We start from the raw sequence: 15,888 nt of genomic DNA on the forward strand, positions 1-15,888 counted from the left end.
GATCCAGGCCTGGCAGATCACCTTTCAAAGGAAAGTTCTTTCATGTTTTTAAAGAAGTAAAATTGACGGAATTTTTACATGTACAACCTGTTAGGGTCTGGAAGGATCACAAGATTTTATGGGTGAGCCGTCTCCAAACTGGGAGGAAGAAAACCTAGTCTTTTAAGTGTGCCGCCTTGAAGGAACCTAGCAGCTTTGGGGAGTTCACGCACTCTGACTCTCTCCCTTTGTGCATCCTAGAAATACAAGGGTCTGTAAGGATAAAAGGACTACTTCTTGCTCAGAAGCACATTTTTAACCGAACTGCTTTTTAGGGGCAGAGTATAATTTCAGCAGAAGAGTTTGTTTGAATCAAGATTATCTTGTCAATCTTTTGATAGGATGCAAATACTATTCCAGTTTATTACAGTGTTTTCATTTGCTCCTTTTAATATCAGTGGATCTATGGCATTGCTTTCTAAAGTAATTGGTAGCTGATCTCGAGCTCTTGCAAAGGAAAGAAATCCCACCTCATTCCACTGTGGAGTTGAAACTCCTTGTAGCGTGAGGTTCTGCCTCTGCAGCCTTGCAGGCGGGATGCTCTGCTGGCAAAGCAGGAGCCCTTGTCCCTTGCCCCAGCACTTTCCAGCATGCCTCCAGAAGTCCAGGGATGTTCGGGTATGTTGGAACTGGAACAAAATCTGAGGCGGTAGTAAGAATACAGGATCTCTCTCCTTTTGCTGGGAGGACAAGCATGTACAAGAAAATTAGGTGCGTTTCTAAAATTTCAATTTTTAAATATCTTACTTTCTCCTTTCGCCCTTCCTTAGATGTCTCAATTTTAATATTTTTCATGTGATGGTGATGTTACCAGTGCTGAATAAAGTAGAAATAGGAATGAGTTGTGGGGAATAAAGAGAAGAAATAAGAATATATGCATTAGATACGTGGGTGATGTTTAGAGACTGCTTTGAACAATTAAACTGGCGAAAAAACAAGACAGAGATTGAACTGGCTATTTGGTGATACTAAGGAATTATTGATAATATTTTAAAATATAATAATGGAACTGCAGTTGTGTTAAAAAAAAGGGAGGCTGTTTATCTTTTAGAGCTACAAACTTCAGTATTTATGGATTAAATAATATCATGCTTGGGATTCTTTAAAATAGTCAATCTAAGGGCAGGCAAGGGGACGGGGTGGGAGTGTGGATGAAGTAAGATCTACCACACTTAAAGACACTTTAAAATGTTTAATTCTTTGACTTGTATAGAGTATGAACTTCAAATGAATCCTCTTTCAATACAGTATCCAATCGTTTTGAAAATTCTGCCAAAGAAAATAAATTAACTGAACTTTTTATTTATTTACAGTTTGGATGACTTTCATAATTGGATTTCTAAAGCAATTAATTCCCGGGAAACTGATCGTCTTATCAATTCTGTGAGTTATTAGAATGCATCATGTGTGCTCTGGGTGGTTTTCTAGATTTGGAATTTGTAATTCCCTATTTAATAATCTTTATTATCTGGTTTAATTAATCTTATTTATATTGTGGAAGGCCAGGTCTGTCGTGTGTTCTGTATCCTTAGTAAAGAGCAGGCAGCATTCTCTTCAGCTCTGGTGAAGGGTACCGTCTCGCTTCTCTTTCCTGGTGAGGTTGGAACTTTGGGTTGCATTATATGCACAGTGTGGAGACATTTTTCTCTCTGCAGGCAGCACTGTTGAATCGATCCAGTTAAGTAGAGAGTGTCAAGATAAAAACAAAAGAATAGAGCCATCAGTATGAAATCTACAAATCGATGGCCTCCTGTGGTGATTAAACATACTACTTCTGTTAGTAAATTCATTACGGACATATATATATCCACTTATGGACATATTTGCTTATACTCTTGTACCAGACGCACTTATGGACCAGTTCTTTGTGGTCGTTCATCAGCGTGGCTCAGCAGACATCTCAAAAATCAAATATGAAAAACTAAACCTCTGGGTGGGATCTTTACAAAAGTAAATTAAAAGATTGTTCAGGACAATGATTTTTAGCTCTTCTGTCTGTTAATTTCTTCCCTAAAAAACAGAAAACTGAAATTAACTCAGTAGTATTATCAACTGGCATGTTTCTCTCCCCATTTCTCTGAAGGAGCTGGGGTCTCCAAGCAGGGCAGGCTCCATCGGTGGTGATGCTCAACTGGAAGCATGGTGTCCGCCCACTGCAACGCCGCGCCTCCGCTGTGTAGACACATTCAGGGGGTATGTGGGGCTCCCTTGGGACATTGTGGGCACAGGTAGTCTAGGATTACATGTTTACACATAAACACACTTTTTGGTATTTTACATATCTTTTATTTTGTAGGATAGGCAGGACTTCTTGCTGTAAAAAATAAATCAGTGGGCTCTTTTTACTTGAAAACTGTCATGATAGCAAATATAAAGTTGCTAGAGAGGAATCAAGGGTTGAGGCCAGAACCAGTTTCCACTGATAGGTAGATTCTGCCGAATTAAGGTCATGTGGGCAGGCAGCAGCACACGGGTGGGGCCTCCCCATCCATCTGCAAACCGGCTCCCCCATCGGACAAATGAAATACCAGCGTGCGTCAGCCCTGGCCCTTCCCCATTGCTAGCAAAACAGCTTGAATATCAGGCCCTCTGGGAAGCAAATCCAGAGTCCTACAGCAAGTTGTATTTTATTTTATTTATTTTTTTAAAGATTCTATTTATTTATTTGATAGAGAGAGAGACAGCGGGAGAGGGAACACAAGCAGGGGGAGTGGGAGAGGGAGAAGCAGGCTTCCTGTGGAGCAGGGAGCCCGATTCGGGGCTCGATCCCAGGACCCTGGGATCATGACCTGAGCCGAAGGCAGATGCTTAATGACTGAGCCATACAGGCGTCTCCAGCAAGTTGTTATTTTATTTTATTATTATTTTTTAAAACATTTTGTTTTATTTATTTGACAGAGAGAGACACAGTGAGAGAGAAAGCACAAGCAGGGGGAGTGGGAGAGGGAGAAGCAGGCTTCCTGCTGAGCAGGGAGCCTAATGTGGGGCTCAATCCCAGGACCCTGGGATCATGACCTGAGCCAGAGGCAGAAGCTTAGCCAACTGAGCCACCCAGGCGCCCCGCAAGTTGTTATTTTAGAGTTCAGGTAGAAGAGTGAGGGCCAGGAACCAACTCTGAAAATAAAGTATAAAACCATATAGCTGAAAATAAACATGTTGGTGTTAGGCCTTCCATTTCTGCCCATGGAGGGCTTTTATTTTTTATTTTTTTATTAAGTTTATTTATTTATTTATTTATTTGAGAAAGAGAGAGAGTACCAGATGGGGGAGAGAGAGTAGGAGAAGCAGACTCCTCACTGAGTGAGGAATCCCATGTGGGGCTTGATCCCAGGACTCCGGGATCATGACCTGAGCTGAAGGCAGACACTTAACTGATTGAGCCACCCAGGCACCCCTCATGGAGGGCTTTAAAACTCCAGTAATAATTATAATTCTATCCCAGCCTCCCAGACACTGAGTTGCTCCTGGGGTGCATATTGGAAACCAGGCAATAATGATAACCATTGCTAAGAATTTTTGAATTCTCACCCTGTGCCAGGCACTGTTCTTGTCGTAGTTTATTCAATCTCTTCACAATCCTGTGAGGCATATACTTTTAATATGCCTGTTGTACAGGTGAAGAGACTGGGCCACAGAGTTAAGTAATGTGCCCGAGGTCACTCGGGGACTATGTGGGACGGCTGGGATCTGACTCCAGGAGTTGGGCTCCAGAGTCCCCACAGATAACCGCAATGACACACTCAAGGCTTCATTCTTCAGTATCCTACAGAATTAGCATCAAATAGTAGCATATTCAGAGTCTTTTTTATCGTATTCCTTTTTCTTTTTTTTTAGGAGAGTGATGGGGAGAGGGGCAAAGGGTGAGAGAGAATCTTAGGCTCCACGCCCTCTGTGGAGCCTGATGCGGGGCTCGATCCCACAACCCTGAGATCATGACCTGAGCCGAAACCAGGAGTCAGAAGTTTAACCGACTGAGCCACCCAGGTGTCCCTGCTCCTCTTTTTTTTTTTATTCCCATTGCCGCTTTTGGAGATGAGATGTTTGCAGATAGATGGGAACTAACATTTATTAAGTGCCTAAAATGTGCCAAGCACTGGTTAGGCGCCATGATATACATTATTTTCCTCACTGGTCCCGGGGGTCCCTGTGGGCGTGTTCCCTCTCTTACAGAGAAGCACACTGAGGTAACTGATGAGAGTGTTGCCCTAATAAAGAGTTGAGGGTGCATGATTTGAGCCCTTAGCTCTAATGACTGTATGCCTTCTACTGCGGTTCTTTAACTTGCAATATCTAAGTAATTAGCACAGAATTGAGTGATTGGAAATGTTTTGCTTTGTTTTCAAGTTACACAGTTCAGTGTCAGTAAATTTCTCTTAAGAAATCATGTTGGAGGGCACCTGGGTGGCTCAGTCGGTTGAATGTCTGACTCTTGATCTCAGCTCAGGTCTTGATCTCATGGTGGTGAGTTCGAGCCCCATGTGGAGCCTAGTTAAAAAAAAAAAAAGAAATCATGTTGGAAATGTTGGTAACAGAAGGCCTTTGTGTAGGGCCCTAATTGTAGTGATTAGACATAATAGTTTCCTGCTCTTTAAGTGTATCTGTGTTGTGACTGCCCTGTCAGTATGTGTGTCTCTTATAGTTGGGCCATTCCCTGTCACATGGGCAAGCCCTGAAAGTGTGCTTTTTTGCTGCTTTACAGGATAGCTCTCATCCTCATGGTCTTCGTTAATTATGGAGGAGGAAAATATTGGTACTTCAAACACTCAAGTTGGAATGGTAAGATATTTCCTAAAAGTAGTATTGCTTACGTAGGACCCCTCAGAGAAGTGTGGACAAGAGCATCTCTCAGCATTCCCTCAGGAGCTCAGAGACGAGGCCCCACCAGCGTCCTTTGAGTGCTGATCTCCTGCCCCCACAGAATGACCTTTAGATGATACTGTTAACCCTTTTGTTTAGTTCTTGCTTTCGTGTGCTGTAGCCTTGTAATGCTTCACTGTGGTAACACATGGTTGCCCAAGTCTCTGTTGCAGGGCTGTGGGACTCCGCAGAGCCGTTAAGAATTTAGTTGTAAATGATTCTTGTCATATTCTAGATATGCCTTTTATTACAGCCACATGGGAGTTCTGCCTTCTAAGACTCATGGTCCTCCTCAGGGTGCCATTGAACTCAGGTTGGTCTGAGTGGTGCTGAGTAACGGCTGTGAATCTGGCTCAGTAGTTGGTTTAAGAATGGATTTTGAATACCACAGCTTGAAGATAAGAGACTTGTCCAGACTTCTACTCTGGCTCTCCCATGCCCAGTCATGTTCTTAGGAAATACCTCAGGCCTGGTGACTGGTTCCAGAGTCCCCAGGGAGCGTCTGTGTGTTTTCACAGTGTTTTTCTGTGAACTCTCTATGTGAGTTTACTTTCCATATATATTAGTATATAATGGAGCCATTCTAGATTTAGGAAGTATTTACATTCTAGAGTCTTTTTCCTTATTCTTGTGCTTGTGTTATTCTCCAGGACTGACAGTGGCTGACCTCGTATTCCCATGGTGAGTTGCAGTCTACCACCAGCTCTTCCATAGATCATCCAAGTGTCCAGCTGATGCTGGAGCCTTTCTCTGAAACCATCCTTGAGTTCTGGGCCGCAGAACTATGTGCGGCCTATGTTGCTCACAGGTCCTTCCAAAAGTTGTGTTACTGGGTAGTTCTTATACTTGGTATAGGGCTTTTCTAAAACCTGCATATAAAAGATGAGTGATTTCACAGGGAACATTTTGTTATTGTAGATATGCTATACAAGATCCTGGATCTTGTAGGAAACCATAAATTCTGAATATGTAGTTAAATCGCACTAATCCTGAAAATAAGCATAAAAATCATATTTCCTAAAAGAAGTGTAGTATATTGGCATCAGGAGATTCTGATAAGTATGTAACAGGGCAATGATAGTATTAAATTAAAATTTAAAGTAATACAGGAGCGATGCACTCTGTCTCTGATCATCTGTGGCTTGTTCACCTTGTTAAGGGACCCTGATTCCTGTACGATGTGGGATTTGTGTCTTTGCCTGTGATGCTTTGAGTGACTTTGTCCATCTTTAGGAGGTAGTACTAGCTATTGGTTTATGTCTTTAGTTCCTTGTGTTTCATCACCAATAGGAACTCAGGGTTTCTTGTCGGGGAGCTGGGGTTCTAGTTTGAGATGGTTTTTGGGTAGGAGGAAGTTTTACATGCCTGAAGACCTGGTAATTATGTACATTCTTTTTTTAAAAAGATTTTATTTATTAGGAAGTGAGAGCGTGCATGAACAAGGGGCAAAGGCAGAGGGAGAAGCAGAATCCCTGCTGAGCAGGGAGCCCGATGCGGGGCTTGATCCCAGGACTCTGGGATCATGACCCGAGCCGAAGGCAGATGCTTAACCGATTGAGCCACCCAGGCTCCCCATTTATGTATATTCTTTATGAGGTTCCCTATGGGAAATGTGTTCCCGTTCCTGTTACTAGACACTTTTATCCAATTAGGTGACCCCAAGAAAGGAAGCCAGAGGACATCAAGGAATGTAGCAAGAGCAAACTCTCACCTCTATTAACCCCATGCTTAATCATCAGAAAGATTGCTATTCTGTCTTTTTTTTAAAAAAGAGTTAATTTAGTATAGTAAAAGGGAAGAAAAGAGGTATGCGGCTCAGACAAAATTAGAAAAAGTAATCTAGCTTTCGTTTTTCTTTCAGGAGATAGAGTGAATTTAGAAATGATTGACATGTGTTGTTTGTTTCTTGGGGAGTTTGAGGGCATGCTTCTGAATGTCCAGTTGTTTCGATTCTAGCATCTTTATCATTGTTTCTCTTTAATAATAAAAACTTGTCCTTGGAAATTGCAGTCAGCCCTGAAGAATTTTCCTTCTAGGATATGACTTGAAGGTGCACAAACCTTATAGTCCAACAGGGTTATGTTCTGATTCTTCCTTCAGTGTTATTTCAATAATTGGCTACTTTAGAAAAATCATGTATTGCTTCTTTTATGTAGTAGATTATAAAATATTAATGATATATAGACAAAAAAACCCACCCTAGAAATGACCACCTCTTAATAGCTGTCTTTTTTTCTAGGTTTGTCTTTATTATGGGGTCTTCAATTTTTCTATCAATGACTGCCATACTGCAGCGAGGATGTTCAAAATTCAGATTGCTGAGGAAAATTGCATGGAGGAGTTTCCTGTTAATCTGTATAGGAGTGGTCATTGTGAACCCCAATTATTGCCTTGGTCCATGTAAGTATTTTCCCCCCACTATTAGTATACATTCCGGTTGAAATATGGAAGCTACATGTCGTAATTTAAAAGAAATATAATTCCTCCATCTCAGGTACCTGCAAAAAAGAACAGTTATTAGAAAAATGTATACCTGCTTGTATAACTTCGGGCATTATTGTTACTGTCTTGGGACTTCAGACCTGGGAAGAGCGTCTAAGACCATTCAGACCCTTCTGCTGTACAAAGGAAGACTGAGTCCCGGAGAGATTGAAGTGTTTTCTGTGGTTCTTCTAAGTGCAGCAACAGAGTAGTAGAGCCAGATCAGGTCACCTGGTTCTAGACCCTGCCCTCCTGCCACTTTGGATTCATCGACTTTCATAATCAGGCGATTGTGTGGTAGTTCAAGAATCCACCTTTGTCATCACCTGTATGCTGCTGGGTTGCTGGGAAGGAATATCTTTGTTATTGTTTTAGCAGTGTGAGTGAGCTAGGAAGGCTGAGGGAAGGACACACACCCCTTGCTTGGAACCCACATCAGGGTCAGGGAAGGCAGTAGTTGGCTGTACTCAAGGGGCTTCCAGTGGCATTAGCAAAACAGGACACAATTGTCTGGACAATAGCCAGATGGTCCCCTTGGACAAGAAGCACTAAGAGTAGGCATTGGGAGGAGGTAGAGGTCACTTCCAGTTGGGGTCAGAAGGAAAGGTGTCACATAATAGTTGATTTGATGCCTCTCCAAAAAGTGGGCCACTGCTCCCAGGAGAATACATTGTAGGATTCATTACATGGTCACACTCTTCCGGTGATGTAGCCATGTAGCCTGTAAGATAGGGAGAGTCCCGTTAGTGGCCTGTGCTGGGTGGCCAGGCAAGTTGTGGGTGGATGTGAGAGTTGCTTGAATCCGTACCCAGAACGACAAAGGGCCAGGAGAGGAACTTCAGGGCCCAGGCAGTCCTTGCTTTACCTCACACCCAAGGAACACATGTGTTCTTAGCCCCGTGTCCCAGCTGGCCACTTCCTGCTGGGAGTTTGAGCCAAGTCCCCTATGCCTATCTCCAAGAGCCTAGAAAGCAACTTAAGTGCAATGGAGGTATGTTTTCCCCCTTAGAAAACAATAATGTTGTCTTGGGCAGGAGGAGGAAAGCTGGCTAACACTTCACCTAATTTGTGCCTTCTGCAGTGTCTTGGGATAAGGTGCGAATTCCTGGCGTGCTCCAGAGGCTGGGGGTGACCTACTTTGTGGTTGCTGTGTTAGAGCTCATCTTTGCTAAACCTGTCCCTGAAAGTTGTGCCTCGGTGAGAAATCTACTTTTAAACACAGGGTTGAGGGTGGGTGGGAATCACTGTATGATTTTCAGAACCCTCTTTAGTTCTGAGCACAGTACTTTATCTCAGTAGACTCCTTAACTCTGTTAGTCAAGTACATTCTTTTTTCCTTCAGTTAGTTATTTTCCTTTAGTCTTTACACCAGTCCTTTTCTCTGTTATGGGGAAAAAAACACATAACATGAGATCTCCCCTCTTAATAAATTTTTAAATGTCCAGTAATCAAATGCTTTTTGATGGCATTAAATAATATCAGAATCATCTAGATTGCTAGTTCAGTCTTTGGGGGCATTATAGTACAAGATATATAGAAAACTCACAAAACATTTCAGTATCTGTATAGATGCTGTGAAGATTCAACTTGGAGGAAAAACGCCAAGGTAGGGTAGAGGAAAATGACAGTATCGTCTGTGGCTGTCCTTGGCTATTTCATATTTCTTATTTGTGGGAAGTATGTGAGAGCCTCACTTCTTTCACAATTGCTTTCTATCTTACTATAAATTGCTCTGTTGAATTAACGTAGGTGGAGCTTTTTCCCCCTAGTAGAGAGAAAAACTCAGGAAGAAATGTTTAAATTCTTCCACTTGGGGTCCTTAATAAATTAATATTGCTGAATTTATTTTCTAGCTCCTTTCTGTATATGTAACTAGCAGATTCATCACTGAACCCCAGATTTTCTTGGCTCTTCCTGTAATGATGGCTTGGTTATATGTCCTTGGAGTGCATTGGATTATTCATTTACCTGCTCTGTCCGCTGTGTCATTGTATGTGTACCCTCTGCTGTGGGTTTTCTTGAGGTGAAGTGAGACTAGACATGAATGCGGGCTTGGTTAGTCACATGGGACCTGAGATCTGTGGAGAATTCGTCTGCCGCCCCCACAATGGAGTGAGGGTTTGGGTGGGCCACCAAGAATAGGTGGGCTGTACTCCTCCTTCCTTCAGTCACGACAGCTCCAAAAGTTTAAATTTCGTTTTCCTTTCTTAAAATGTATTTTTTTAATTAACATATAACGTATTGTTCGATTCAGGGGTACAGGTCTGTGATTCATCAGTCTTACACAATTCACAGCGCTCACCATAGTACATACCCTCCCCAATGTTTTAAAATGTATTTTAGCTTTTTTAATGACACCTTTATTGAGATATATTGCACATACCAAAAAACTCACAAGTTTGAAGCATGCAATTCAATGATATTTAGTATATTCACAGAGTTGTGCAGTCATCACCACTACCCAATTCTAGAACATTTTCATTACCCCACAAGAAACCCTGTATTCACTGCCAGTCACTCACTGTTCTCCACGACCCCCTCAGCCCCAGGCATCCCCTCATCTACTTTCTGTCTCTGTAGATTTACTTATTTTGACGTTTCATATAAATGGAATTATACAATATGTGCCTTTCTGTTTGGTTTCTTTCACATAGCATATTTTTCAAGGGCCATGTATTGGTGCTTTATTCCTTTTACTGCTGAATAATACTCTATTTTATGAATGTACCACTTTTTAGATATATTCATCAGTTGATGAGCATTTGACTTATTTCCATTCTTTGGCTAGTATGAATAAAGATTCCATGTATATTTGTGTACAAGTTTTTGTGTGAACATCTGTTTTCAGTTCTCTTGGGTATAGGAGTAGAATTGTCCAGTGATTTCTTTTTTCTTTTTTTTTTCCCCTAAGATTTTATTTCTTTATTTATTTAGAGGGTGAGCATGAGTGGAGGGAGGGGCAGAGGGAGAGGGGGAGAGAGAATCCCAAGCAGACTCCATGCTGAGCACAGAGCCAGGTGCAGGGCTTGATCTCGCCTGAGCCAAAATCAAGAGTTGGACACTTAACTGACTGAGCCATCCAGGCATCCCATCCAGTGATATATTTTTAACTAATGTTTTACTATGATATTTCATGGAGAGGGGCAGGTAGACCACATAATATATATGAAATAAACATGCATCTATTTTTGTATTACTCCCATAAAGGCCAACAGAAGAATCACCAGGAATTTCCTGAATACATTTACTGTATATTTTTTCCTCTTCTACTTACATGTAGTTCATATTATGTTTTTTTTTTTTATAACCCCTCACTCAGGAGAGAAGCTGCTTTTCCCTTCGAGACATCATCTTCAGCTGGCCCCAGTGGCTCTTCATTCTGATGCTGGAAAGCATTTGGCTGGGCTTGACATTCTTCTTGCCTGTTCCTGGATGTCCTACGTAAGTGAGCCCACGGAGGTAATCCCTTTTTGCATGTCCTTTTCTGTCAAGTCAGAGCTTCTGGGGTGAGAGCTTGCAGATTTCCCGAGGGAGAGGAACTCGGTTTCACTCTTTCTTCTCCTTTGAGGCATTGTGTGTATGGGTGAGGAGTTTGGTGTATGTCCAGAGGAATGTCTCCGTGAGGCTTTTTCCGGGTCTGTTTGAAGGGAAGTTGGGCTGCCCACCTTAGCTTGTGGGGAGTAGTCAAGTCAGAAGAGCATCGGTGAGGAGTGCATGGCACCAAGGGGTCTCCGTGTTTGAGGCTCCTTGTTGGGCTGCGACAGTTGCCAGGATAAGCCTTATTCCCGCTGAAGTCTTGTCAATTAAGTACGTGTTTTCACTTTCCCAGTGGTTATCTCGGCCCTGGTGGCATTGGAGATTTGGGGAAGTATCCAAATTGTACCGGAGGAGCTGCTGGCTACATTGACCGCCTGCTTCTGGGTGATGACCACATTTACCAGCATCCTTCTTCGGCTGTGAGTGAGCCTCACTTGCACTTTGAGCTAGACCCGTGGGACCTCTGAAGTGAAGGAAAACAGAAAGGGCTGGCCAACTGGAGACTTTGTCCATTTAACAAACTATGATGGGAACTAATTTCTATTTGAAAAGTTCACTGAGTTAGGAAGTGTAATGTTTATTATGGGGCTGTGTGTTTCCATTACTTTGGATTTGAAAGTGCAGATGCAGTGGATCAAGCATGTGGCGGCGTGCTTTTCCCTATGGCTCAGGTCAGACTTCCTGGCCGCAGACTCTGAGGCCGAGATTCGTGTGCAGGAAGCTTATCAGGCCGTCCTTTTGGGATCAGCCCCTGCTGGGGATCAGAGGAAGCAGGAATGGGCAGAAAGGGTAGCTGGACTGGCTGGTAGTCACACAAGGCCTTAGCTCATCTCCTGGGGGGTAGACTGGTGCTTTAGAGTTGTTCTGAATTGGAGTGAGGCATCCGGCCATTGGATGCGGACTGCCCTCAGCAGGGGAGTGTGACTCCTGGAGAGGCAGCTCTCTTTAGTCAAGGACAGATCCAGAAAAGGGACTTGGCTGAGAGCTTTTGGCCATTAATATTTCTACCAGCTCAGGGAATGAATACTTTTGTCCTGAGAGGGGTGGGCAGGGGGATATCTGAGTAATGCACTGTGGGATCCACCACTGTCCATTGCCAAATGTCTGCAGTTTCTACATGAATGTTTGTTTTATAACAAAATAATACAGATATATTTTTAAATGTTATTTGCCATAAAGAAAGTTAGAAAGGAACAGCTTTTTTCTTGTTTTTGTTTTTAAGATTTTATTTATTTAAGAGAGAGAGAGCAATCAAGAGAGCACAAGCAGGAGGAGGGGCAGAGGGAGAGGGAGAAGTAGGGTCCTGCTGAGCAGGGAGCCTAACATAGGGCTCGATCCCAGGACCCTGATATCATGACCTGAGCTGAAAGCAGACACTTAACCGACTGAGCCACCCAGGCATCCCAGGAACAGCTTTTTGATGTTACAGTAGGGTTGACCAAAGGGAATAAACCTGACAGTTAGGAAGGTATTATGCGCAGTGTTGGAACCGGTTAGGGATGCCTCAAGTCACTGGCCCCTGAAGTTGAAGTGACTGCTCTGGGTCATGGCTCATCCCTGGGCTCTGTGTTCCCTTCTGGTATCACACACCCCACACTTTGTTGATTAGAAGTATTCTGCCTATAATCCCCACAAGTTGTCCATGAATTTCTGTAGCAAAAATGAAAAACATTGAATTCTGGAGTGTATTCAGGTTTGTATTTGATCTCCGAATTGTTTGCATGCATTTCATGGTGAGTTCTGCCTTCTTTTTCTGTTTTGTTAAGGTGCTTTATCACACTGAGGTGGCCTATGATCCAGAGGGAATTTTAGGGACCATCAACTCCATTGTGATGGCATTTTTAGGAATTCAGGTATTCGTTCATTTCATTAGGGTGTACATTTTTCTGACAGTTCATGATTATTCATTCATCACTAATTCAAAAACTATTTCATTAAAACAAGTAATTGGAAACATACCTTCTATGGTCTAATAAATTCTGTTACATGTGACAGATTGTCAGAACTAGAAATTGCTAAAATTCAGCACATGGAAATAATTAGGTATAATTCCTATATCTTACCCCCCCCCCCCCCAATTCTCCTTGTTTATATGGCTTATTTTAGCAATGGAGACAGAGTAGTTTCTGGGTAAAAGGTCTCCCTGCTGGAGTGTGCAGAATGTTTGCGTACTGGTGGTGTTGGGAAGTCCCTGTGTCCCCTCTTGTCACATTTATTTCTTTGTGCACACTCTGTATGGTTTCAGGTTATGCATATTGTATGCCAAAGTCAATACAGGTTGTTCTTGGTTTATCTCACATGCAAATTTGTTAAAATTCTGAGCAGTCTAGATTTTTTTCCCCCCCTAAAGTTCTCCTTATTGGTGTTTGAAACTACTATTTGAGCAGAGCTAATTGGGGGGAGGGAAAAGCATGTAAAGCAGCTGATGGAAGGCTCTGATGAAAATATTCATGTTCATGTGGCTTTTGAGTACTTGAAATGTGGCTAGTATGACCAAGGAATGAAATTTTAAATTTAATTTCAAATAGTCTCTGGTGGCTAGTGGCTGCCATATTGGGTAGTGCAGGTCTAAGGCATGTAAGTTTTGGCGATTCAGATTTAGAAATACTGTTCTATACTCACCTCTGTAGCACCTTATAGTTCACAGTGGGTGCTTTCACATATATTCATTTAATCCCTGCATCTGCAGATCTGCAGGGGTGAATCTGCGCCACAAGAGCAGCCTGGGGTAGGGTTAGGAGTGCAGACCTGAGGCCACACAGGATGGGCTTGAACCCTGCTCTACCACGTTCCAGCTAGGTAGCCTCGGGCATGTTTATCCCTCTGTGCTCTGATAGCAACTACTTCAGGAAGGTGTGGAGAGGATCGAATGAGTTAATTCATGTAAAATTCTAAGAACTGGCACATAGAAAACATTCATAAATTTTAGCTTTAGTTAGAAATTATTATGAACATTTTCTTATTCTTTGATGTTTTTCAGAAATTAATTGCTAATTTCAAGGGATTTTAGGCAAAGTCCAGATTGTACTGTTTCTGTTTCTGCCCCTAGTACCACCCTGTCCCGGTCCCTCTTCTGTACTGCTGCCAGACCGGGCCGTCCAGCAGGCCAGTCTGAGCTGGTCCCTTCTTACTGCTTTTTTGGGGTGGGGGAGAAGTGACTTTCCTCAGCTCCTTCTCACGCACAGGAGAAAGCCCATGCCTCACCAGTGAGACCCACAAACCTACCTGCCTCCCACCTTCCTGCCCTTCCCAACCCTTTAGCCTGTCTCACTGACCTGCAGCTCAGGGATGCATGGTCTTTTAGCCATTTGACCTGTTTCTGTGCATGCTGTTCCATTCTGCCCAGGATGCCCTTCCTGCCCGTAGCCTCAGCCGGACGGCACTTCCTCCCTGGCGTCTCCTCCCATCCTCCCTAGGATGGCCAGCCGTCAAGGGCAGGGGTGACGTTCCATTCCTCTCGGTAATCCCCGCATCTAGCAGCTTGCCTGGCAGATGAGTCTGTCTGTTGAGTGATTAGGACAGTGGATGAACACGAAACGCGAATATACTTTAAGCAGTTCTCTTTGTCAATCTGTGTTTTCTTCTCCAGGCAGGAAAAATACTCTTGTATTACAAGGATCAGACCAAAGACATTCTGATCAGATTCACTGCCTGGTGTTGTTTTCTAGTAAGTAACTGGTAAAATCCCGTCCATACATGTTTCAAAGAAAGAAAACGCTCAGCAGCACTGGACAGCAGCTGTGACCACAGCACAGGAGTTACATTCTCCACCAGAACAGCGGAGGAGAGGAACACATCTTCACACCTGAACTCTCAGGTTTATTTTCTTAGGCAAATGTCTTTATAAGTAAGAGTGTTTGCCGCCTAACGGCCAGCCGGAATGTGATGAAATAGTGTGGGTCCCGGTGGGGAGCCAGGCCAGGAAGAGCAGGGTAACAGCTTTCGGAAGTCCGCTTCCAGATTTCCTGGTGACGGAGAGTTGAAAGTTGGGCTGTTCATTTTATCCCTCACGTTTCCTCTCTAATTTATTTACTAGTTTACCTTCGACTCAAGAGAATGCTTTGGAGAGTTTTATTTTGGAGAATATTTTTAATTATGCATCTTGAAAATAGTTTTCCAGTTAAAAGAATAAAATATAAGACACAATTTTCAGCCCTCCCTAAGTAATTAAATAACATATTTTCCAGTTTTGAAACACAGTTGTTTTTTGAGATAATATAAAAAAAACTAATATCCTTCTCCCCCTTTTGTAGGGGCTTATTTCTGTTGCTTTGACGAAAATTTCCGAAAATGAAGGCTTTATTCCAATAAACAAAAATCTGTGGTAGGTACAGAAAACAGAGTAATTTTAATGTTGGGTCGATGTTGCTGATGCTGGATATACTCCTCAGGAGCCCTGAAACACCTCATTCGCCTTGTAGGTCCATTTCGTATGTCACCACACTGAGCTCCTTTGCCTTCTTCATCCTGCTTATCCTGTACCCCATCGTAGATGTGAAGGGACTGTGGACGGGAACCCCATTCTTCTACCCAGGTAAACAAACCTCTAAGCTCAGAGTTGATTTGAAAGATTATTTATTTAAGAGAGAGAGAGAGAGCATGTACACGCAGGGTGGGGAGGGGCAGAAGGAGAGAGAGAGAGAGAGACTGAGAGAGGAAATCTCAAGCAGACTCCACACTGAGCATAGATCCCACCTCGGGGCCAGATCCCAGGACCTTGTGATCATGACCTGAGCCAAAACCAAGAGTCGGATGCTTAACCGACTGAGCCACTTAGGCGCGCCCTAGACCCAGTCATTTCAGTGACTCACTTCAGCCCTCCAGTTCTAGTGACAGTTACATTTTTCTGACCTCAAATTTCTGGTCTAGAAAAGATAAGTTCATGATTTTGGCTCTCCTTGTAGATTTACTAATCAAGAATTACATCATTATAAATATTTTCTGATTTTTGATCTAGCTTATACTTAAGTATTT

At 42.8% G+C, this 15,888-nt stretch overlaps 1 protein-coding gene across 3 annotated transcripts in view; it reads left to right on the forward strand.

Annotated features, from left to right (window-relative positions):
• The window catches only part of HGSNAT (heparan-alpha-glucosaminide N-acetyltransferase), a 44,344-nt gene that overhangs the window by 25,937 nt on the left and 2,519 nt on the right, over positions 1–15,888 (forward strand). For all 3 annotated transcript variants that reach the window (XM_073902597.1, XM_025886067.2, XM_073902596.1), the window contains 12 exons: positions 1,353–1,422; positions 2,123–2,232; positions 4,739–4,815; positions 5,547–5,577; positions 7,136–7,296; positions 8,459–8,574; positions 10,697–10,818; positions 11,207–11,333; positions 12,681–12,767; positions 14,504–14,581; positions 15,168–15,238; positions 15,336–15,448. In XM_073902597.1, the coding sequence (XP_073758698.1) occupies positions 1,353–1,422; positions 2,123–2,232; positions 4,739–4,815; positions 5,547–5,577; positions 7,136–7,296; positions 8,459–8,574; positions 10,697–10,818; positions 11,207–11,333; positions 12,681–12,767; positions 14,504–14,581; positions 15,168–15,238; positions 15,336–15,448 (1,163 nt within the window). The remainder of the gene's footprint in view (positions 1–1,352; positions 1,423–2,122; positions 2,233–4,738; positions 4,816–5,546; positions 5,578–7,135; positions 7,297–8,458; positions 8,575–10,696; positions 10,819–11,206; positions 11,334–12,680; positions 12,768–14,503; positions 14,582–15,167; positions 15,239–15,335; positions 15,449–15,888) is intronic.

The sequence above is a fragment of the Callorhinus ursinus genome, unplaced genomic scaffold (genome assembly GCF_003265705.2).
Source record: "Callorhinus ursinus isolate GAN/ISIS: 27379988/994484 unplaced genomic scaffold, GSC_fseal_2.0 scaffold17, whole genome shotgun sequence".
Classification (NCBI taxonomy): domain Eukaryota; kingdom Metazoa; phylum Chordata; class Mammalia; order Carnivora; family Otariidae; genus Callorhinus; species Callorhinus ursinus.